The sequence below is a fragment of the Oncorhynchus kisutch genome, linkage group LG21, assembly GCF_002021735.2.
Source record: "Oncorhynchus kisutch isolate 150728-3 linkage group LG21, Okis_V2, whole genome shotgun sequence".
NCBI lineage: Eukaryota > Metazoa > Chordata > Actinopteri > Salmoniformes > Salmonidae > Oncorhynchus > Oncorhynchus kisutch.
In genome coordinates, this window is record NC_034194.2 from 15,114,368 (window position 1) to 15,138,620 (window position 24,253).

The 24,253-nt window shown below is 44.3% G+C and overlaps 1 protein-coding gene and 1 long non-coding RNA gene across 2 annotated transcripts in view; one reads left to right on the forward strand and one right to left on the reverse strand.

Annotated features, from left to right (window-relative positions):
- Nucleotides 1-24,253, reverse strand: part of slc16a10 (solute carrier family 16 member 10) — a 61,389-nt gene that overhangs the window by 22,532 nt on the left and 14,604 nt on the right. The window contains exon 2 of the mRNA XM_020454845.2: nt 700-844. Coding sequence (XP_020310434.2) covers nt 700-844 — 145 coding nt within the window. The remainder of the gene's footprint in view (nt 1-699; nt 845-24,253) is intronic.
- On the forward strand, nt 841-11,521 carry LOC116356189 (uncharacterized). Its single transcript, XR_004204664.1, has 2 exons — nt 841-1,074; nt 10,177-11,521. It is a non-coding gene; the product is annotated as an uncharacterized LOC116356189 (long non-coding RNA).

The window sequence follows — 24,253 nt, forward strand, 5'->3', positions numbered from 1 at the left end:
GGAGTCGCTCTAGCAACCTTTCGGTTACTGGCCCAACGCTCTAACCAAGGTTACCGTGAGCACATCACTAATCCTGGATAAATAGATCAGTGAGAGAGGTCAGGGGTGAGTTGGAGCAGCTTCTAGGCCAGCGCTAATGACAGGTCTCTCAGAGTGCTACGATCATCAAGATAAGAGCGCTAATGTTTACTCACTTGTCACGCCACTGCGGGGATAACCCTAGATAAAAACGCAGCTGTGGTATTCATTTATTGCGTTTAACAACACTTTCACTGTACTTCTACTTTGACCCAGTGATATGTCACCTGTAATAAATGTTCCCTTCTTTTAGTAGACAGATAATGGGTTTAAAAAAAAGCTAGTTATTTTGTGTGACAAAAATTATAATACATTTTTTTTTTAAAGACCACCCAGAGAAGAGATCCAAAGGGGGATTTTCTAGGTGTTGTTCAAAGTCAGGCAATAGCCTGACTGACACGGAGCCAACTACTATTATTATTATTGTGGTAGTAGTGTATGTATGCATGTACGTAGATTAAAATGGTTGAGAGTTTGGTATTGTGCCATCTCGTGAGAGGTCTAGAAATAGAGGACCTGAGAGCAGGCTGAGCTCCTGTATCACACACACAAACACCTGATAGCGTTTAGACACAACACATCAGAATGGTTGATGAGGAGGGTAGCTATACAAGTACTGACGTGACGAAGGAGCTGGCCAGCAGTCCCACCAGGCCCACGGCGGCTCCGCCCACAGCTGTCACCCTGCAGCCCAGCAAGTCTGTGAAGACGCTGACGATGGGAGAACAGAAGAAGATCATCCCCATGGAGAGGGAGCCCACCCAAGCTGCAGGACAGAGAGAGATATGAGGGTTAGGCAACGTGTTACATTACAGTATACGAATAATAATAACGGCAATATTTAACTGTTCACACAGGCTTTGTTGTTACATGGGAAATGTTGCTGGAGTGTGAGGTGAAGCGCTGCACTCCTCTTCTGGCTGCCCCACTAAACAAACTTTTTTTTTAAAGTCAGGTTTTTACAAATTATGAACAATACATGACAACAAAGAAGAGGTGAGTAAGTAAAACCTTCCTCCATATAGGTTCATGTTAAGCTTTTAGGCTTATGTACACATATACCAGCCAAAGGTTTGGACACACCTACTCATTCAATGGCTTTTCCTTTATTTTTACTATTTTCTACATTGTAGAACATAACCCATATGGAATCATGTAGTAACCAAAAGAATAACCAATATATTTGAGATGGGAGATTCTCCAAAGTAGCCACCCTTTGCTTTGATGACAGCTTTGCTTGGCATTCTCTCAACCAGCTTCATGAGGTAGTCACCTGGAATGCATTTAAATTAACAGGTGAGCCTTGTTAAAAGTTCATTTGTGGAATTTATTTCCTTCTTAATGCGTTTGAGCCAATCAGTTGTGTTGTGACAAGGTAGTGGTGGTATACAGAAGATAGCCCTGTTTGGTAAAAGACCAAGTCCATTTCATGGCAAGAACAGCTCAAATGAGCAGAGAAACGACAGTCCATCCTTATTTTAAGACATGAATGTCAGTCAATACGGAACATTTCAAGAACTAGTAAAGTTTCTTCAAGTGCAGTTGCAGAAACAATCAGGCACTATGATGAAACAGGCTCTCGTGAGGACCGTCACAGGAAAGGAAGACCCAGAGTTACCTCTGCTGCAGAGGATAAGTCCATTCAAGTTGCCGACCTCAGAAACTGCAGCTCAAATTAATGCTTCACAGAGTTCAAGTAACATCTCAACATCAACTGTTCAGAGGAGACTGCGTGAATCAGGCATTCATGCTCAAATTGCTACAAAGAAACGACTACTAAAAGACACCAATAAGAAGATACTTTATTGGGCCAAGAAACATGAACAATGGACATTAGACCAGTGGAAATCTGTCCTTTGGTCTGAGGAGTTGTGTCTTTGTGATGCAGAGAAGATTAATGAATGCTCTCTTGCATGTGTGGTTCCCACAGGAAAAAGCATGGAGGTGGTGTGATGGTGCTTTGTTGGTGACACTGTCTGTGATTTATTTCGAATTCAAGGCACACTTAACCAGCATGGCTACCACAGCATTCTGCAGCGATATGCCATCCCATCTGGTTTGCGCTTATTGGGACTATCATTTGTTTTTCAACAGGACAATGACCCAACACACCTACAGGCTGTGTAAGGGCTATTTGACCAAGGTTGAGAGTGTTGGAGTGCTGCATCAGATGACCTGGCCACCACAATCACCCGACCTCAACACAATCGAGATGGTTTGGGATGAGTTGGACCATAGAGTGAAGGAAAAGCAGCCAACAAGTGCTCAGCTTATGTAAGAACTCCTTCAAGACTGTTGGAAAAGCATTCCAGGTGAAACTGGTTGAGAGAATGCCAAGAGTGTGCAAAGCTGTCATGAAGACAAAGGGTGGCTACTTTGAAGAATCTAAAATACATTTTTGATTTGTTTAACACTTTTTTGGTTACTTACATGACTCCATATGTGATATGTCATAGTTTTGATTTCTTCACTATTATTCTACAGTGTAGAAAAGAGTCCATATAAAGAAAAACCCTGGAATGAGTATGTGTCCAAACTTTTGACTGGTACTGTACAATCGATAGTTTTCTGCATTACGCTTCATTCCTGGGTTGATTAGTTAAGTGACTCTTTTTGTCCTCTGAGCATTATCTAAACAAAAAAAATCCTCTGGTCTAAACCAGAGGATATGTTTGGGCCCCCGAGTGGCACAGCGGTCTAAGGCAATGCATCTCAGTGCTAGAGGTGTCACTACAGACCTTGGTTCGATTCCAGGCTGTATCACACTACTGGCCGTGATTGAGGGTCCCATTGGGCCAGCGTCGTCTGCGTTAGGCCGTCATTGTAAATAAGAATTTGTTCTGAACTGACTTGCCTAGTTAAAGAAAAGGTTAAAAATAAATAAATAAAACTGACTGATCCTATGGAATAGACCACGTTAATCTACACACACGACAGTCCTAAAGGAAGAGGATGAGTGACCTTAATATCTGAATCCTAACCAACGTATTAGAGAATACAGTAAACTAGAATTTTCCAGAGGCTTGATGTAAACATGTAGCACCACCCAAACCAGTAGTGAAGAGCACTAGTAGTAGGACAAAGGAGCAGGAAGAGAGAGAGGAAAGAGGAAGCGCTGATCAGGAAAACAGTTGAGTCTTATATCAACACCAAATACACACTACATACCATGTCCTTCTAACAGATACGGAAAAATAACCCTTACAGTTCCTCATGACAAAAAAACCACCTAAATACATGTCAGAAGAGAGAACACACTGTGCAAAAACTGGTAGAATCAACGTCGTTTCCACGCCAAAAAAATAATCTGTGATGACATTGAACCAACCTGGAAAACTTTTGGGATTTGTAAAAATCCTAACTTTTCATTTAAATCCAATGACATTGTGATTTTAGTTGACAACTCAATGTAAATTAAAAAACTAGACGTTGAACTGACATCTGTGCCCGGTGTGGAATATACCTATTCCTCTTGTTTACTGTGCAGGTAAATTACTACAGGGACTAACAGAAAGCAGTCTAATAGAGGTGTGAACAACAGTCGTAGTCGACATATAGACCCATGGAGCTGTTCTGCTTGTCTGATCTCTATCTGGGTCCCCGGCAGGCCTTAGTCTACCACCATGGCCATAACTACCCTCTCTCGGATCCCTCCTTGGAATAAATAAACACAGCATGGAGCTGAAGAAATATTGTTTCCGGCCTTTATTCTTATCATAGGAAATAAGCAAACATGAGATTGCTTGTTTTTCCCTCTCCCAAAGGCAGTGGAAGAACACACACACACCCCCCGGCAATTTCGTTAATGATTTTTCTGGTTCCTCCCCATTGTTTAAGTAAAAGACAGACCATTTACGGTAAATTGAGCCTGCTTTGAGTGAACTCCAGTGCTAATATCTCTGATTCAAACCCCTAACCCATCATAATCTTAGGGCAACCCAAAAATAATTCAGACCTGAATGTCAATCCCTGCCTTAAAGACGGATTCAGCAGTAGTGGGGGAACAGCGACACTGGCCACCTCACCACTGGTATCCTTTATGTTGCCGCGCTGAGGAGCGTCGCGTAACATTGTAAACATAATTCCCATCACACGTAAAATGGTGTCAGAGGGAGAGGAGAAAAAAACCGGTGTTTGTTGTTGTAATATCTCAAACAGACGTGGCTGTTTCACCATTACGGATTCCAAGTTTAAAGGTCTCGGATTTCTCTTTTCCATTCCACCCAGGGGGGAGAGCCTTGGTCATGCCTCAATTTATACTCCCCTTTTCCATTTGAGGAATCCCTCCTCTCTGCAGGCTGCCTGCTAGGCTAATTCTATTATTCCAGATGGTACAAATAGATCAAACTTGTGATGACAATCCGTCACAGTGCAAAAATCACCGGTGTCGATAACGCCATAGATAAGACTAGGCCCCACATCAGTGAACGTGAAGAGTATACACAACAAATCATTCCGAGCTATCAAAAACAAGTCTACGTGTTGCTTGTCCTATGTTGCTCTGCATGTGCTCACTACTCGTTGTTTGTCTGTATTGTTATTGTTTTTAATAACCTGCCCAGGGACTGTGGTTTAAAATGAGCCGGCTGGTTAAAACCGTCACTTTTACTGAAACGTTGATTAATGCGCACTGTCCCTGTAAAAATGTAAATACACTTTAACTCAAATCAAATGGTATTGTCCTAAGCATGGAGGGTAAATACCAACAGATGTGGCAGTCTACAGTTATAACGGAGGAACAGATAACTCTTAACATTGTCAAGAGGAAACCGCTGCTAAGGAGATCTGAGCCTGGTACCAGATTAGCAAAACAGCGTAAACCAACGCAACAATAAGAGCTGAGAAGACCGCACAAACAAATATGGGACCAGGGGCCTCATTTATCAAGGACCGTGCGCACACAAAAATACTCTAAAACCTTGCATGTGCCAGTTTTCTTGCAAGGTTGGTATTTATAAAATGTTGAACTTGACCGGAAAGTGTGCATCTCCACGCAAATCTCAAATCTACCATTTATCAAAATCGCTCATTCAACAGCCAAGCATGATCGAAAGTAAATAGGCCAGTAGCCTTGACAGGAAGCGTAGGCTACAGTATTGCTGAAGGAGCGCGCGGCACCATAGCCTGGACTATTTCATTTCAGAGCCTATACCAAGGCAGATAGAAACACAATCATGTTCTGATGAACAAAATATTTAAAAATCAGTATAGAAGTGTGGGCTGTGGCGTTTACTCTTAAGTTGTTTGATAGGCCAATCGATCTTGCAGAACGCGGGGCCAGTGTAGGCACTCGCTAGGCGGCATGCATTTTGTCATTTGGAAAAGTCACTGCAGCACTCCGCCTCGACAGAAATGTGATCAGATTTGCCATTGCGCCTTCTTTTAGGAACTATCATGACCCAGTTACATCTCTAAATCATACAGAAAATGGAGCAAGTTTGTGTTACCATAAAAAGGTGAATGAGGGCGGTTTCCCAGGCGGGTTTGCAGTGCTTGTTCACGACCGCACAAATATAATATGGCTCTGATTTATGTTGAGTGCGACAATTAAATCCCAATCATTTGTGGCGCACGCAAATTCTAGGATCTCCATGTAGGCCCGAATTTAGTAATACATGTACTCACCGGTTGATAAATGAGGCCCCAGGCACTAACAGTGCTAAGCCAACCCTAGGGATGGAAACATAAGGCCATGACATTGGTTCTGTCACATTTACTGACTCAAAAGACTCAGTAGTGGGGTTAATAATCGTTCAGTTTGTGATAAAAGCAATATGTGCATAAATAATAATAATAAATAATAAATATGACGTCATTGTTTTAGCACTATCCACAGAGTTTTTAAACTACAGAGCGCAACATTGTTCAATGCACCAATAAATCAGCACAATCTTTTTCAGTTTGCTGTCGTCTTAAAACAAACATTGGGATCATGTATGCTGTGCTAACGCCGATACAAAAAAAAAGAAAATAATAAGGAAGAGCAATGTACAATACGGCAAACCTAGCAAACCATGCTGCTGCTCCAGTTTCAACTTCCACCTGACTGTGCTGCTGCTCCAGTTTCAACTGTTCTGCCTTATTATTATTCGACCATGCTGGTCATTTATGAACATTTGAACATCTTGGCCATGTTCTGTTATAATCTCCACCCGGCACAGCCAGAAGAGGACTGGCCACCCCACATAGCCTGGTTCCTCTCTAGGTTTCTTCCTAGGTATTGGCCTTTCTAGGGAGTTTTTCCTAGCCACCGTGCTTCTACACCTGCATTGCTTGCTGTTTGGGGTTTTAGGCTGGGTTTCTGTAGAGCACTTTGAGATATCAGCTGATGTACGAAGGGCTATATAAATACATTTGATTTGATTTGATTTGTAGTCATCTCCGCTATTGGATCTACCCCTCTGCCAAATGTTCATCTGGACATTTCATCTTATAGAGTGACCGGAGTTGCATGGGTACCTTGAGTGGGTTTATTGCAGAGACTTCCATACTAAAAGCAGGTAGGAACATTCACTACTTTAAGCTGCATTACATAGCATAGCCTGTTTGGCTACTAGGCTATTATTACATCACTCAGGCCGAGCTCCCTGCCTTCCAGGACCTCAATATCAGGCAGTGAGAGGAAGGCCCGGAAAATCATTAAAAATAAAAAAAATGTAAAAACACCAACCACCCAAGCTATAGACTTCTCACAGCAAGTCTGACACCACAAGGCTCCTGAACAGCTTCTACCCCCATGCCATAAGACTGCTGAATTGCTAACTAAATAGCTCCACGGACTGAGTTGACCTTTGTATTTTATTCTTGCACTGTCTCTATGCACACTCACAGGGCCCCAACACACAGACTCCAACAAAAAACACTCACTCCAGTATCTGCTCTCACACACACACACACATATTTACACTGGCTATACACACACTCACTCATGTGCAATCATCATATACGCTACTGAACCAAGATGGCGCCGAAGACCATGGCTCATGTTTTACAATCTCCCAACCAAATTGTGCAGTTTTTTTTTGCAGAACTTAGTGTACATAATGTTGCTGCTACCGTCTGTTATGACCGAAAATAACTTCTGGATATCAGACAAGCGATTACTCAATCGCAGACTGGAAGAAACCTTTTCCTTTAACGAGTCTTACGAGAAGGATATCCTGCTTTCACCGGGAAACAGGCCCAGATCCACGCCTTTTGCGTGAAGAAAAGACGCCAGAAAAGAATCTGAGAATCCGGAGGCGAGTGAGTGAACTCCCAATGCCTTCCATTCCTCTTGCTAATGGTTAGAAAATAAAATTGATGACCTAATATTAAGATTATCGTACCAACGGGACATTAAAAACAGCAACATCTTATGTTTCACCGAGACATGGCTGAACGAAGAAACGGACAATATAGAGCTGGCGGGATTTTCCACCCACCGGCAGTGGGGGTGTGTGTCTTTTGCGAATGTCTAATATTAAAAGAAGTCTCGAGGTATTGTTCTCCTGAAGTACCCTTACGATAAGCTATCGACCGCACTCCATTATTCATAGCTGTCCATTTACCACCACAAACCGAAGCTGGCACTAAGACCGCTCTCAACCAACGCTATAAAGACATAAGCAAAGAAGAAAATGCTCACCCAGAAGCGGCGCTCCTGGTGGCCGGGGAATTTAATGCAGGCTAACTTAAAATCAGTTTGACCAAATTGTGCAACCAGGCAAAAAAAATAAAAATCCTAGACACTGAAGCATGCACGAGAGCACCAGCTGTTCTGGATGACTGTGATAACGCTCAGTAGCCGATGTGAACAAAACCTTTAAACAGGTCAACATTCACAAAGCCGCTGGGCCAGACGGATTACCAGGACGTATACTCAAAGCATGTGCAGACTAACTGTCAATTGTCTTCACTGACATTTTCAACTTCTCCCTGACCGAGTCTGTAATACCTACATGTTTCAAGCAGACCACCATAGTCCCTGTGCCCAAGGAAGTGAAGGTAACCTGCCTAAACGATTACCGCCCCGTGGCACTCACGTCGGTAGCCATGAAGTGCTTTGAAAGGCTGGACATGGCTCACATCAACAGCATCCCCCACGGACACCTTAGATCCACTCCAATTTGCATACAACAGATGAAGCAATCTCAAAATCACACTCCACACTGCCCTTTCTCACCTGGACAAAAAGGAACACCTATGTGAGAACGCTGTTCATTGACTACAGCTCAGAGTTCAACACCATAGTGCCCACAAAGCTCATCACTAAGCTAAGGACTCTGGGACTAAACACCCCCCTCTGCAACTGGATCCTGGACTTCCTGATGGGCCACCCCCAGGTGGTAAGAGAAGACAACACGTCTGCCACGCTGATCCTTAACACTTGGGCCCCTCAGGGGTGTGTACTTAGTCCCCTACTGTATTCCCTGTTCACCCATGACTGCAGTGTGAAACATGACTACAACACTATCATTAAGTTTGCTGACAACACAACAGTGGCAGACCTGATCACCGATAACAATGAGACGGCCTATAGGGAGGAGGTCAGAACTGGCAGTGTGGTGCCAGGACAAAAACGTCTCCCTCAATGTGAGCAAGATAAAGGAGCTGATCGTGGACTACAGGAAATGGCAGGCCGAACAGGCCCCCATTAACATCGACGGGGCTGTAGTAGAGCGGGTCGAGAGCTTCAAGTTCCTTGGTGTCCACATCACCAACAAATTATCATGGCCCAAACATACCAAGATAGTCGTGAAGAGGGCACGACAAAAACCTATTCCCCCTCAGGAGACTGAAAAGATTGAGTGGGTCCTCAGATCCTCAAAAGGTTCTACAACTGCACCATCGAGAGCATCCTGACCGGTTGCGTCACCACCTGGTATGGCAACTGCTTGGCATCTGACCGTAAGGCACTCCAGAGGGTAGTGCGAACAGCCCAGTACATCACTGGGGCCAAGCTTCCTGCCATCCAGGACCTATACCATAGACGGTTTCAGAATAAAGCCCATCAAATTGTCAGACTCCAGTCATCTAAGTTAGACTATTTTCTCTGCTACCGCACGGCAAGCGGTACCAGAGCGCCAAGTCTAGTACCAAAAGGCTCCTCAACAGCTTCTACGTCCAAGCCATTAGACTGCTGAACAATTCAGAAAAATCACCACCGGACAATTTACATTGACACCACCCCCCCCCTCTCACTTCTCCCCCAACTAAATGTACAGATTACACCAATTAGCCTGTACCCCTGCACACTGACTCGGTACCAGTGCCCCCTGTATATAGCCTCGTTATTCTTGTTACTTTTTATTATTACATTTTATTTTACCCTACTTGGTATACATGTTCTTCTTCTTGAACTGCACTGTTGGTTAAGGGTTTGTAAGTAAGCATTTCACAGTAAAGTCAACCCTTGTTGTAGTCAACGCATGTGGCAAATAAAGTTAGATAGGATTTGCTGCTGCTACTCTGTCATATATCCTGATGCCTAGTCACCTTACCCCATATACAGAGCTACCTATATCAATCCAGTATCCCTGCACATTGTAAATATGGTACTGGAACGGACCCTGTATATAGTATTCTTACTTAATCATGTTCTTCATATGTCATTGTTTTTGTTCTACCTTGTTATTTGTAGTATTACATTGTTATTGATTACTGCATTGTTGGGGATAGAGCTTGCAACAAAAGCCTTTCACTGTACTGTCACACTGCATAGAAAATTGAACACTATTGCTTAATATCCTGGAATCCCCTCTAGTTGTTTATATTCACTGTGGAAATAAACATCCTGACGTAGGCTAGGTGCAGTCAACAAAAAAACAGGTTAAGGGCCACATTCAAAGGGAAGTACTGAGGTCCCAACTGAACAAACTCCTAGACATTCTAAGAGTCGTCTCACATTTTCTCAGACATCGTACCACTTTAGCCTACATTCTGTAATACATGGACCGAACTGAACAAAAACTAAGAAGAATGTCACAAAAGACAACAGGAAATTGCTGTCCCGTTTTCATCTGTGGGCTTTCCCCATTTAAAAAGCATTTACACTTCAGACGAAGGGAAGAATTCCAAATTGAAAATGTAATATCAGGATGATGCTCTCTTTTCCAGGTGACATCCTGCTAGAGCCGGAGGCCCCAACCGTGCAGTCACTGACAGACAGACAGACACTGGTCAGAGCTGGTCTAAGTCTCTGTTCACTTCCTAGCCCCCCCCCCCCCTCCCTCTCCTGTGCTCGGAGACTGTGGATGGTGAACCCAGTGAACCCAGCAGCAACCAGACCAGACCTACCTTACCCCACGCCAAGAAACAATCCCCTCACACTCAGTTACCCTGGGCTTGCATCTCCCTCTTGCAAGTCCGCACTGTGCAACTAAGGAGGGCACATTGGACTTTTCAGTGGAGGTCAATGAACACTCTTGCTCAAAGACATTTATAGCATCTAAATAACTTCCATGTGATTATTATGCAATTTATTTAATGACTCCGAGTAGCAGTTCTAAGCAGCAATTTTTTTATAGATTTTGCTAGTATGGCAGTTATTCTGCTTACACAAGTGCTGTTATTCACTGACTGAGCCCAGGATGAAAACAGGACGAAATGTGTGTCCTTTCACATGGCGAGTCTGTCCGTCTGTCCACCCTCTAGGCTCTTGCCTGGCAGTAAGCAGCAACATTAAGAGTAGCTAGCTGCACACCGTCTCTTAACAGGGTGCCAAACGGTTCTAGTTAATGGAAGAGAGTGGCTAGGACCTGAATTGAGCCAATACACTAAAAACCATCACATTTTAGACCATTAGCTGAGGGTTTGGCTACTTATTAACCGAAGTCAACGGAAAGTAACTACTAAATGGCAAAGCAGAGAATCCAATATCGCCACAGATGAATTCTCTTGATTCGTCAAACAAAAAGCCACTCATAATATATTCTAGGCCTAGCAACATGGAAACTAGCTAGGTAGCCATGGCATGAGCTCTCTTTTCAGTACAGGCCAGGACAGGCTTCCCCCCACACCAAACAACCCAGAGCTGGAGAAGAGACCTCAACCACACCTATAGGACTCTATTCTCAGCACTTATGACCTAGAGATCCTTTACTCCTAACCGTATGAGTAAGAATAAAAGCTAATGCATGAAGCCCCATAATAGTCTCACTTAGTTGACACATTTCGGACACCCTCATGGAGCGGTCCTAACAAGTTACCAGCAGGTGTCTTGATAACAGAAAAATGCAGCGAGTCAGTGGTTCCTGCCACACAATGCAATTGCATTGGAGTTGTTCAAATAATGTTTTGATATTTCTCCATGATCAAAACATGAATAATCTAGACTTTACATGCAGCAATTTTGACAACGATATACCTGAATACTTTAAACCCATTTTGTGTCTTTGATTGTGTTAGATTATACGTTTCAAACATTGAACAGTATTGCAATAAAGACAAGTGACTTGATGCCTACTGTGCCAAAGTGATTTGGAGTTGTTAAAACGGGAGTGACGCGTGTTGATATGTAATATGATCAAAATTAGACTTAACAAGCATCAGAATTGGTTAAAAAGAAATACAAAAGCCGCATGCCAACATATTAGGCCATAATTAAGAGTAGGCAAAGTGATCATGTCAGGCAAAAATGATAAACGTTTTACCAGGGATGGACTGGCCATTGGGAAATTCTGCCAAATGCCAGATGGGCTGGTCCATTGTCATCCCAATGGGCCTGTCTAAATTGGGAGATTTGCGGAAAATGATCACCATTTCCCTCGAGGCAATAAATGAGCTGGTATGAAAGCAATGCCAGGGACGATTTCTGGTCCCAGTCCCTCCCTGACCGTTGCAACATTTGATGTACAGTCACATTCACCGTGGTTGTCTGAAGTGTGCTATGGACGAGAGGTCACAGATTGCTGCAAATGGGGAATAACCAATGTCAATGAGCGTCGTCACTAACTTTCCTTTGCAGTATCTCAAACTGTCGTGATTACGAGCCGAGAAACTTTTAGGAGTTTATTTTACTCCTGGCTCAGATTTTGTCAGGGCATAGTCTTAACATTCTAAAACCTAATCTGAGCTGGGATTTTTGTTGTTGTCTTGACACAGGTTTAAAAAAGACATTAGAGATGCTTTGTGGACACGGGGTCTTGGTTCAAATATTTTAAATAATATCTCAATTACGTTCAAACATTCAAAGTATGTATTGAGATATCTTTTGATTTGAAAAGACAAGTAGTTGAATATTTAAAAGGGTTTGGAAATACTCAAATACACAGAAATTATTTTAAATACCAGAAACTCATACACGGATTTGAACACAGGTCCGTAACACACACACCAAGTACAGTGTGCCATCCTACCTGAGAGGAAAGCTTAGCTCACTTACAATTTAAATCGGAAGTTTACATACACATCAGAATAATAGCAAAGATAATTATTTATTTCATCACATTCCCAGTGGGTCAGAAGTTAACATATACTCAATTAGTATTTGGTAGCATTGCCTTTAAATTGTTTAACTTGGGTCAAACATTTCAGGTAGTTTTCCACAAGCTTCCCACAATAAGTTGGGTGAATTTTGTCCCATTCCTCCTGACAGAGCTGGTATAACTGAGTCAGGTGTGTAGGCCTCCTTGCTCACACATGCTTTTTCAGTTCTGCCCACAAATGTTCTATAGGATTGAGGTCAGGCTTTGTGATGGCCACTCCAATACCTTGACTTTGTTGTCCTTTTTGCCACAACTTTGGAGGGAGGCTTGGGGTCATTGTCCATTTGGAAGACCCATTTGTGACCAAGCTTGAACTTCCTGACTGATGTCTTGAGATATTCCTTCAATATATCCACAATTTTCCATCTCATGATGCCATCTATTTTGTGAAGTGCACCAGTCCCTCCTGCAGCAAAGCACACCCACAACATGATGCTGCCACCACCGTGCTTCACAGTTGGTGTTCGTTGGCTTGGAAGCCTCCCCCTTTTTCCTCCAAACATAACGATGGTCATTATGGCCAGACAGTTCTATTTTTGTTTCATCAGACCAGAGGACATTTCTCAAAAATGTACGATCTTTGTCCCCATGTGCAGTTTCAAAGCGTAGTCTGGCTTTTTTATGTTGATATAGGACTCGTTTTACTGTGGACAAAAGATACTTTTGTACCCGTTTCCTCCAGCATCTTCACAAGGTCCTTTGCTGTTGTTCTGGGATTGATTTGCACTTTTCGCACCAAAGTACGTTCATCTCTAAGAGACAGAACGAGTCTCCTTCCTGAGCAGTATGATGGCTTCGTGGTCCCATGGTGTTTATACTTGCGTACTATTGTTTGTACAGATGAACGTGGTACCTTCAGGCATTTGGAAATTGCTACCAAGGATGAACCAGACTTGTAGAGGTCTACAATTTATTTTCCTGAGGTCTTGGCTGATTTCTTTTCATTTTCCCATGATGCCAAGCAAAGAGGCACTGATTTTGAAGGCAGGTCTTGAAATACATCCACAGGTACACCTCCAATTGACTCAAATTATGTCAATTGGCCTATCAGAAGCTTCTAAGCATAATTTTCAGGAATTTTCCAAGATGTTTAAAGGCACAGTCAACTTAGTGTATGTAAACGTCTGACCCACTGGAATTGTGATACAGTGAATTATAAGTTAAATAATCGTCTGTAAACAAATTGTTGGAAAAATTACGTGTCATGCACACAGTTGACGTCCCAACCGACTTGCCAAAACTATAGCTTGTTAACTTGAAATTTGTGGGTGTGGTTGAAAAGCGAGTTAATGATTCCAAACTAAGTGTATGTATTGTTTATTTTATCCGTTATTTTACCAGGTAAGTTGACTGAGAACACGTTCTCATTTACAGCAACAACCTGGGGAATAGTTACAGGGGAGAGGGGGATGTATGAGCCAATTGTAAACTGGGATTATTAGGTGACCGTAATGGTTTGAGGGCCAGATTGGGAATTTAGCCAGGACACCGGGGTTAACACCCCTACTCTTACGACAAGTGCCATGGGATCTTTAATGACCTCAGAGAGTCAGGACACCCGTTTAACATCCCATCCGAAAGATTGCACCCGACACAGGGCAGTGTCCCCAATCACTGCCCTGGGGCATTGGGATATTTTTTTAGACCAGAGGAAAGAGTGCCTCCTACTGGCGCTCCATCACCACTTCCAGCAGCACCTGGTCTCCCATCCAGGGACTGACCAGGACCAGCTTCAGAAGCAAGCCAGCAGTGGTATGCAGGGTGGTATGCTGCTGGCTCTATATGTATGTAATGTAAACTTCAACTGTACATACTGTAAGGATCCAAACCGCAGCGATGCTAATCCAATAGTTTATAGGAGGGTATAGAATACCAAATCTATGAACATACGGTGCTCAAACTGTTTGCAAGTCGGACTATGGTTGTGCAAACACGTGACGAAATGGCTTAAGGCAGAAGCACCAATGATATGCTGTAAATCCGCCATACATCCAATGCCTCAATGGAAGGAAGACATACAGATCTGAAGCTATATAAAAAGACACACCATCCCCAAGACTAGTCTCCCATGCAGTATGACTTGTACTACCACTCACCTGATATAGTGTAACCTAGCACAGAGTGATCGGGGGTTAGAGGGTGAAGGGGTAACAGTAAATCGGTCTTCATGTGGAGCTCAGCTCAGAGCCATTATACGTCTAGGTCTGTGGACGTTGAAATCAATCCCCCCCCCCCAAAAAAAAAGACATCTGTGGATGACTGGATATTGAAATCAACACCAGGGCGGACGGACCAAATTTCAACATCTATGGACTTCAGTGTCAGGTGGCGCTCACTGAGCAACAGAATTGGCTGGTTTCTACTTTCCCTAGAAAGATTACAATACCCCAGAAGTAGGTTGTGACGTAGCCCACAACTGCCTAAAACGCACCCTCAATTACACTTCAGCTTTGTCGACACAAAAAATAAAACCCAAATCTTTTTGTTCATGTTATTACAACTACACAGGGGTTCGGGAGCATGGTCAGAGAAGTAGGCTAACTCCTATGAGGAGCTGCTTGGCTTGGCTGCCCCAAGTAACTCTAGCCGACCCGTCGGTCCTGACCATGGCCTCTGTCCCTGCTCCTGGGTTTGATCTGGGGAGGCTAAGCTGCTTGATGTTGACAAACTGGCCCAGGTCCAGACCCGTCCTGCAGGGCTCACACATCCCCAGCACAGCCCATGCTGCAGCCCAGACATCTCAGGATAAGCCCCAGTCAGGGCTCCATCGGGGGGGGGGGGGGGGGGGAGTAAATGGAGCACAGCGCCAGAGCAACGCAGCCTCAACACCACCAGCCAGCACAGCCACGTCGCATTATGATCAGCCTGTCGGACTCATTTTAGACCCATTCACCTCCGACTCGAAGGGGGACGAACTCAGATTGTGTGCTGTAACTGTAGAACGACTAAGCTCTTGTCACTGTACAGTATCTGTATAACATAAAGCCTCTGGTGTCACAGAGACAAAGAGTAGACTGAGGCTAACTGACTGGAGCAGAGCTGTATCCAAGAGAGGAGGAGAGTATACTGGAGTAGGGGTTAATGGGTTTAACACACCAGGCTCCATATGTTGAGCATGTTTTTGAACATAGCAGGCCAGGCCCTGACGTTAAATGTGCCCCAAGGGGAGAGTAACGGCCACAATCCTGAAACAACTACTGCAGTTGTTAAAACCCCTCTCCCTTTACGTTCAGCCCACAAAAGAGTGTTTACTGCTCTAAGACAGACGTCATGGAAAGACATTACACATATATCTCTTCAAGTCATGTCAGAATGTTAAGGGGGGAAAAAAAAATCAATGATTCAGTCCAGAAAAAAAAAATCTGTAGTTTCTCTCAGATTCATTATTATAATGACCACGAACCAATAGTATTAAAGCAGTCAAAATCTGTGCCGTTGTTGCCAAGGAAACAGGGCTCTTTGGGTTTGACAATGACCAGAGACAAGTCATCCCCTGTCCCCACAGACAAGCACGGTCTGAGAGAGAACTATCGGAGAGATGTCATTACAGAACTAAACTGATCAGCCCATTTTAGCTCACAGGAAGCCAGTCTCCATTTGGAGGAGGGCCAATATTGTCCAGCTCGGCCTGAGCACCTTGGTGTTACACTGACAAATGTTATAACACCCGGCATAGGCTGCCAGCGGCTCCATTCTCTCCTGTCTGGTGCTTCATTGGCACTGCCTCCTACCCAGACACCCACCTCCAGGCCAGACCAGCCCAGCAGTAATGAGAAATGCCCTAATCATGACATTACCAGAGCTCCTAGCAATTACACCAATAATTAGAGCGGTTGGTTGGTTAATCCTCCAGCTCCCATGGAGGGCCAAAGTCCACTACTCCAGTCCACACCTGGGCCTCACTGTACACTACACAATCACAGACCTGGGTTCAAATACTATTTTAAAATCACTGCATTATGGAGGTCTCGATAGAGCTTGCCCGGTGCAATGGAACCAATAGCATAGTTACAAAAGGGCAAACCGTGTCCATCTGGCACTGCAGGAAGACTAAAGCAAAAGCTAAAAGTATTTGAATGATTATCGATATTATTTGAACCCAGGTCTGCTCTACACACTACACTGCACTTGCCTCGCTCATTCCCTCTCCTCTCTCCTTCCCTGCTGGAAGGCATTACATTTGCCTGCTCTATAAGGGTGTTCAGAGCAGAGGGACTCAGTGTTCTGCACATGGTCAAGCTTCTGATGACTCCTGCTGTACCCGTTTCCAAAGCACTACTGTAGGTGCTCGGTCACTAAAGGTCATTCGCTGGTGTCCCTTTTCCAGCCCCTCGGGCTATGGGCTGACGTCGACTATCATGATCAGGAAGCCAAGAAAAACCGGTGCTCATGCAGCCACTGTGTGCTGCTTCGCTTTCCGCCAGTGTGTTGACCTACTCATACCCGTCATCTCCCAGCAACCTTCACCTAAACGCAGTGTCAAGCTTGAGACTGATCAAATGCTCTGTCAAACATTAACCTGCTTACTGATCAAACATTTGAGGATCTTTCGTCCACGTGTTCGTTTAAAAATGTGTGCCAACTGCCCATACTTGGTCATACCAACACTTTTTGTGCACGTCTCCGGTAGGCTATAGGTTTGTCGCAGCAGTTAATTTTTTTTTAAACGACAGATGCATTAATTATTGAATTAAACCCATAGCTCGTAAATGTTAATCACCACTTTGAAACAAGGCTGGGAATGCCTGTCTTTTGTATGGCTGAGCTCAGGATACGGAAGGAGACAGTTTCCTCTAAAACAACGCTTGATACGATCCCTCCCTCCACCACAGGCAGACATGGAACCATTGACCAGTGTCATTTTATTTTCTTTAATTATTTTTTTTAATGTTTTTTTATATTTTTTAAATCACTTACCCTGTGTGGTCCGTTCTCAGACAGCACCTGCTGTTGGCCTGGAGAACCTGAGCTGGAGACCCCCAGAGATGGAGGGAGTAATGGAGAGGAGGAAAGGCCTCGCCCCACTCCACCTGGTTTCCTGTTCCCCCAGCAGGTCCGTGGGATCTCAACTGGGAGGAACGCAACACTGTGTCCCAGCTATAACACTCAGATTGGGAGAACTAGCTCGGTCCAGCAACGCACAGGACAGCTGGCAGATTAACCTGAGGAGGAACACTGTGCGTGGCCAGGTTTGGGATTAGGCCTAAAAACGTACATCTCGATCCCAGGCTGCTGCGCAATCCTAATTTACTTCCTCATTTACAAATGATCAGAAAAAGTCTAAATCACTTTCAGTGAGGCGTACCTGTCGACCTGTACAGATGGAATACCGTGTCAGAGAATTAGACATTTGCACAGCGTTATGTAATCTTAGTTGCGTCTGATTCATTGTTCATGTTTGGGGTCCATCGTACTGATTTTATGCTGCCGACGGGCAGCAGGTCAAGTATGGGTCTGGATTCCAGTAGGCCACTGGCTTGTCAGACCCTTCACGCTCTTGCCAGTCAAAACCACCAGGGGGCAGTCATAGCAACTATCATTTGCAGAGAAGCACAGTTTGATCTCACTAGGAGATCTAGTGAAATAACATTTCTGTTTCATCCCTGAAAACTGGTCGATTTCACATCTAGAGAAAACATCGTTAGCAGCATCATCTCATCCGTCTCCGTGTCCATTTTTGTTTTCGTTCCATAGCTAGGCAAAACAATATCAGCGTTCTATGGGTGAACCCCTGTTTACTCTACTCTCGTCAGGTTGAACTCAGGTTGGGACTTTGAGCTGACGCCAAACTATTTTACAGCTACTCTAACATTAGGCTCTCCAAAAGCTTTATGACTTTAGGCCTATAATAAAACACACCTGGCATTCTTTGAAGTTCAAGCTTAAAAATGGTCACATGCACAAGTACTGGAATGCTTATAGTGCAAGCCCTACACAACAGGCTCGTCTGTATTCAATTAAAAAAAATAGTTAATAACAACAAAAAAAGCTATATACACAGGATTAGTGCCAGTACCAAATGTACAATGTGCAGGGATACTGGAGTATTTAGGAAGATGTGTACATGGAGGCAGGGATTAGGAGAAAGTGACTGGTAGCAGGATTAATAATAAACAGTATGGCAGCAGTATAAGTGGTGGGTGGGTGTGTGCGCATGAGTGTCAGTGTAGGCGTGATAGGCTGGTAGCAGGAATATATAAATACTCATGGCAATATACACAGTGCCTTCGGGAAAGCATTCAGACTCCTTCATTTTCTCCACTTTGTTACTTACAGCCTTATTCTAAAATGGATTAAATGCACCCCCTCCCCCCCACTCAATCTACACAGTATCCTATGACAAAACAAACAGGTTTAGACATTTTTCAAACGTATGAAAAATAAACAGAAATGCCTTATTTACATAAGTATTCAGACCTTTTGCTATGAGTCTTGAAATTGAGCTCAGGTGCATCCTGTTTCCACTGATCATCCTTGGAGATATTTCTACCACTTGATTGGAGTCCACCTGTGGTAAATTCAATTGATTGGACATGATTTGAAGAAGGCACACACCTGTCTATATAAAGTCCCACAGGTGGCAGAGCAAAAACCAAGCCATGAGGTCAAAGGAATTGTCTGTAGAACACTGAGACAGGACTGTGTCGAAGCACAGATCAGATCTGGGGGAGGGTACCAAAAATATCTACAGCATTGAAGGTCCCCAAGAACACAGGCAGCCTCCATTATTCTTAAATTGAAGAAGTTTGGAAACACCAAGACTATTCCTAGAGCTGGCTGCCTGGCCAAACAGAGCAAATCGGGGAGAAGGGCCGTGGTCAGGGAGGTGACCAAGAACCCGATGGTCACTGACAGAGCTCCTCTGTGGAGATTGTCCTTAGGGAAGGTTATCCCATCTCTGCAGCACTCCGCCAAATCAGGCCTTTATGGTAGAGTGGCAGGACAGAAGCCACTCAGTATAAAAAGGCACATGACAGCCCGCTTGGAGTTTGCCAAAAGTCATCTAAAGGACTCTCAGACCAGAAACAAGATTCTCTGCTCTGATGAAGCCAAGATTAAACTTTTTGGCCTGAAAACCAAGTGTCATGTCTGGAGGAAACCTGGCACCATCCCTAAGGTGAAGCATGGTGGTGGCAGCATCATGCTGTGGGGATTTCTTTCAGCGGCAGGGACTGGGAGACTAGACAGGGCTGCGGGAAAGATGAACAGAGCAAAGTACAGAGATCCTTGATGAAAACCTCATGGCTTGGTTTTTGTTCTGACATGCACTGTCAACTGGGGGACCTTAGACAGGTGTGTGCCTTTCCAAATCATGTCCAATCAATGGAATTTACCACAGGTGGACTCCAATCAAGTGGTAGAATCAAGGATGATCAATGGAGGAGTGTTCAGAACATCAGACTGGGGGCGAAGGTTCACCTTCCAACAGGACAATGACCCTAAGCACAGGAGCGGCTTCAGGACAAGTCTCTGAATGTCCTTGAGTGGCCCAGCCAGTGCCCGGACTTGAACCCATTCAAACATCTCTGGAGAGCCTCCCGGGTGGTGCAGTGGTTTAAGGCACTGCATCGCAGTGCTAGCTGTGCCACCAGAGACTCTGGTTTCGAGCCCAGGCTCTGTCTCCCGCGACTGGGAGGTCCATGCACAATTGGCCTAGCGTTGTCCGGGTTAGGGAGGGTTTGGCCGGTAGAGATATCCTTGTCTCATGGCACACTGGCAACTCCTGTGGCAGGGCAGGCGCAGTGCACACTGACCAGGTCGCTAGGTGTTTCCTCCAACACATTGGTGCGGCTAGCTTCGGGGTTGGATGCGCGCTGTGTTAAGCAGTGCGGCTTGGTTGGGTTGTGTTTGAGTGTGCATGGCTCTCGAGCCCGTACGGGGGTAAAAAATAAAACTATATATCTGGAGAGACCTGAAAAATACTCCCCATCCAACCTGTCAGCACTTGAGAGGATCTGCAGGGAAGAATGGGAGAAACTCCCCAAATACAGGCATGCCAAGCTTATAGCGTCATACCCAAGGCTGGGTATGACTACTTATGTAAAAATCTGTATTTTATTTTTGCAAAAATGTATAAATGGTGCAGTTGTTAGAGTTCCTAACGATCTAAGGGGCCATGCCAAATCTATTCAGCCTCCTGAGGGAGAAGGGTCACTGGTGTGCCTTCACAACTGTGCTGGTGTGCGAGGACCATGTTAAGTCCTCAGTGATGTGGACATGAAGGAACGTCAAGCTCTTGACCCTCTCCACTGTGGCCCCTAAACTATTAAGTTAATTGTCTAAAACGCTCTGCAGTTTAGCAAAACAAATGCACATTTATTTTACTAATTTAGTAGCTGATTAGCTATCTAGCTAAGTGGTTAGCTTCTTCCAAAATCCAGCATTTTATTTGAACATTTATTTAACTGGGTAACTGCCAGGGGCAAAACGACAGATGTTTACCTTGTCATCTCGGGGATTCGATCTTGCAACCTTTCGGTTACTAGTCCAACGCTCTAACCACTAGGCTACCTGCCGCCCCATTTGCTTGGAAACAGCAGCAAATCCCCTCCTGGATCAAGAGCCTTGCTGTCTAATATTTGTTTTGTGCGTGACGCAAATTGTGTAGCATTTGAGTTACTGGTATAGTTTAGGTCAGAAACTGTAGAAAATGTTAGCAATGTGCTTGTTAGCATTTAGTTCATATTCTCTATGGGATTTTACATGAACTTGTTAGCATTGCTAACCATCAGAATATAGAATGTCAGTGGGGTTTGAAACAGCGCCCTTGTGTTCAGTTTGCTTTTTGCACATGCCCTGAGGATACACCCTGGAATACCATATGGCCATTAGTGTTGACCCGTTTAAAACCTTTTTTTTTTTTTTAAAGCCACATGCGTCGAGTGTCAGAGACAGTATTATAGGATTACACCTTGTTTCTGATAGTGAGACTTCTTGTACGCGTTCATGTTCTCAACCAACGTCTACCCTGAGAGCGGTAGCTTTGTCCTTTAGTTTAGCGTGCACCTCGGTGTTAATCCAGGGCTTTTGATTGGGGAAGCAGTGATCCTTCACTGTGGGGATGACATTGGTGATGCATTTCCTTACGAAGCTGGTGACGGTGGTCAGCTCGCCAATGCTGTCGGCGGAGTCGCAGAACATATTCCAGTCAGCACTAGCAAAACAGTCTCACAGGATAGCTATAGCTCTGCTATGGTGGACAATTTTTCTATGGTGCGTAACATGTACTTCCTGTTGGAGCTTTTGTTTGTAAACAGGATGCAGAAGTATGGAGTCCTGATCTGATTTGCCGGGGGGGGGGGGGGGGGGGGGGGGGGGCTTGTATACTTGCTTGTGGGTTGAGTAACAATGGTCTTTATCGCCCCTAGTGGTGAAGGAGACTTGTTGATAGAAGTTGGGCATCACGTGTGTCTTAGTGAAGCAGAATAAAAATCACAAGAAAAGCTGCCTCTGGGTGCATGGTTCATAGCCTTGTACAGTTCGTCAAGTGCTAGCTTGCTGTTGTGGCCTCACTATACAAAACACCTGCTTTTTGCATGACAGCTTTTAGCTGGATTCACCTGGTCAGACATCTTATTGATGTCACTAGTTAAATCCACTCCAAATCAGTGCAGATGAAGGGGAGGAGACAGGTTAAAGGAAATTGAGACATGGATTGTGCATGTTTGCCATTCAGAGGGTGAATGGGCAAGACAAAATATTGAAGGGCCTTTGAACAGGGTATGGTAGGTGCTAGGCTTGTCAAGAACTGCAACACTGCTGGGTTTTTCACACATTTTCCTGTGGTTTCAAGAATGGTCCACTACCCAAAGGACATCCAGCCAACTTGACAACTGTGGGAAGCATTGGAGTCAACATGGGTCAGCGTCAATGTGGAATGCTTTCGACACCTTGTAGAATCCATGAGCCGATTAATTGAGTCTGTTCTGATGGCAAAAGGGGGAGGGCATCATGTCCGAAAGCCATGTTTCTGAAAAACTGAGAATATTACAGCTAGAGCATCCCATTAATATAAAACCCATGACCGTAGCTCATCCATCTTATTATCAAGTGACTATACCAATAGAATGGAGTGAAGTGCTGGCCGGTTTTCCCTTCACCTTAGTCTCACAAGGACGCACTCCTGCCTATTTTTCAACAGCGTTAACTCTTGGGTAGCCCAAAGATTTAGTCTGAGGTACACAAAGAGCCCAGGGCAGATGAGACGAAGTCGACTCCTTTAGGGGAGTGAGAAAGAGAGCTGATGGGAGCCCAAACCCATTACACAGATGAAGGCCAGTGACCTGGCAGGGCTTTCGCTTATTGCTCCCTACTCCCCAACATCCAACGCTATGATAGGCTAATCAGGTTTCCAACTGTCAAACCTCCCCGTGTTCAGCTTTGGCTCTGGCTGTGGAGTTGCACTTGGGCAGGAAGGCGGGCACAGCTAGGCCTGTGTGTACTGTGTAGGGGAGTGAACCATGACGCCACGTGACCAGACAAGCCTGGCTTCACTCTAATCTCACCGGAGCCTTATAGAGACAAGGAGAACATCCAAGACTGAAGAACATGAAGATTTATTTACTTTGTACAAGGTACGGAATTCCTCTGGAGTGTATTGTAAATGTGGTGAAATAAATCATGGTAATTCCAACAACAAAAAAAAAAGGGATATTTATCCACATTTGAGATTTTAAAATAATGTATCTTTTTGAGTGATGATACTTGGCTTATCCTCTGGGGTCACTGTTAGTGGGATATAAATGGAGAAGCTAGGTGTGGAATTAGGGTGACCACATGTCCTGGATTGTGCGGGACAGTCCCACATGTTGGCCCTTTATCCTACAAATCAATCATGTCCTGCATTTTATCAACAAATTAAAAAACGCCACTAATTTACAAGAGAGCTTGATTTGTCCCCGTATTTCAGTCAGACATTCCAACCTGCCTCTTTCGCAGTGACGTTGTACTTTTGACATACATACATATATCCTCTGACCAGTGTCTGTGTTCTTTTTCCCGTCTTAATCTTTTCTTTATATTGGCCAGTCTGAGATATGGCTTTTTCTTTGCAACTCTGCCTAGAAGGCCAGCATCCCGGAGTAGCCTCTCCACTGTTGACGTTGAGACTGGTGTTTTGAAGGGTACTGTAAATTTGCCCTTTGGTCTGGAGTCCAAATTGGAGATTTTTGGTTCCAACCGACATGTGTCTTTGTGAAATGCGATGTGGGTGAATGGATGATCTCCACATGTGTGGTTCCCACCGTAAAGCATGCAGGTGCTTTATTTATCTGCAGAGATACGCCATCCCATCTGGTTTGGGCTTAGTGGGAATATCAATTGTTTTTCAACAGGACAATGACCCAACACACGTCCAGGTTGTATAAGGGCTATTTGACCAAGGAGAGTGATGAGTGCTGCGTCAGATGACCTGGCCTCTACAATCACCCGACAACCAAATTGATATGGTTTGGGATGAGTCGGACCGCAAAGTGAAGGAAAAGCAGCCAACAATTGCTCAGCATTTGTGGGAACTACTTCAAGACTATTGGAAAAGCATTCCAGGTGAAGCTGGTTGAGAGTGTGCCAAGAGTGTGCCAAGCTGTCAAGACATAAAATATATCTTGATTTGTTGAAGACTTTTGGTTACTACATGATTCCATGTGTTATTTCATAGTTTTGATGTCTTCACTATTATTCTACAATGTAGAAAATTGTAAAAAGAAAAG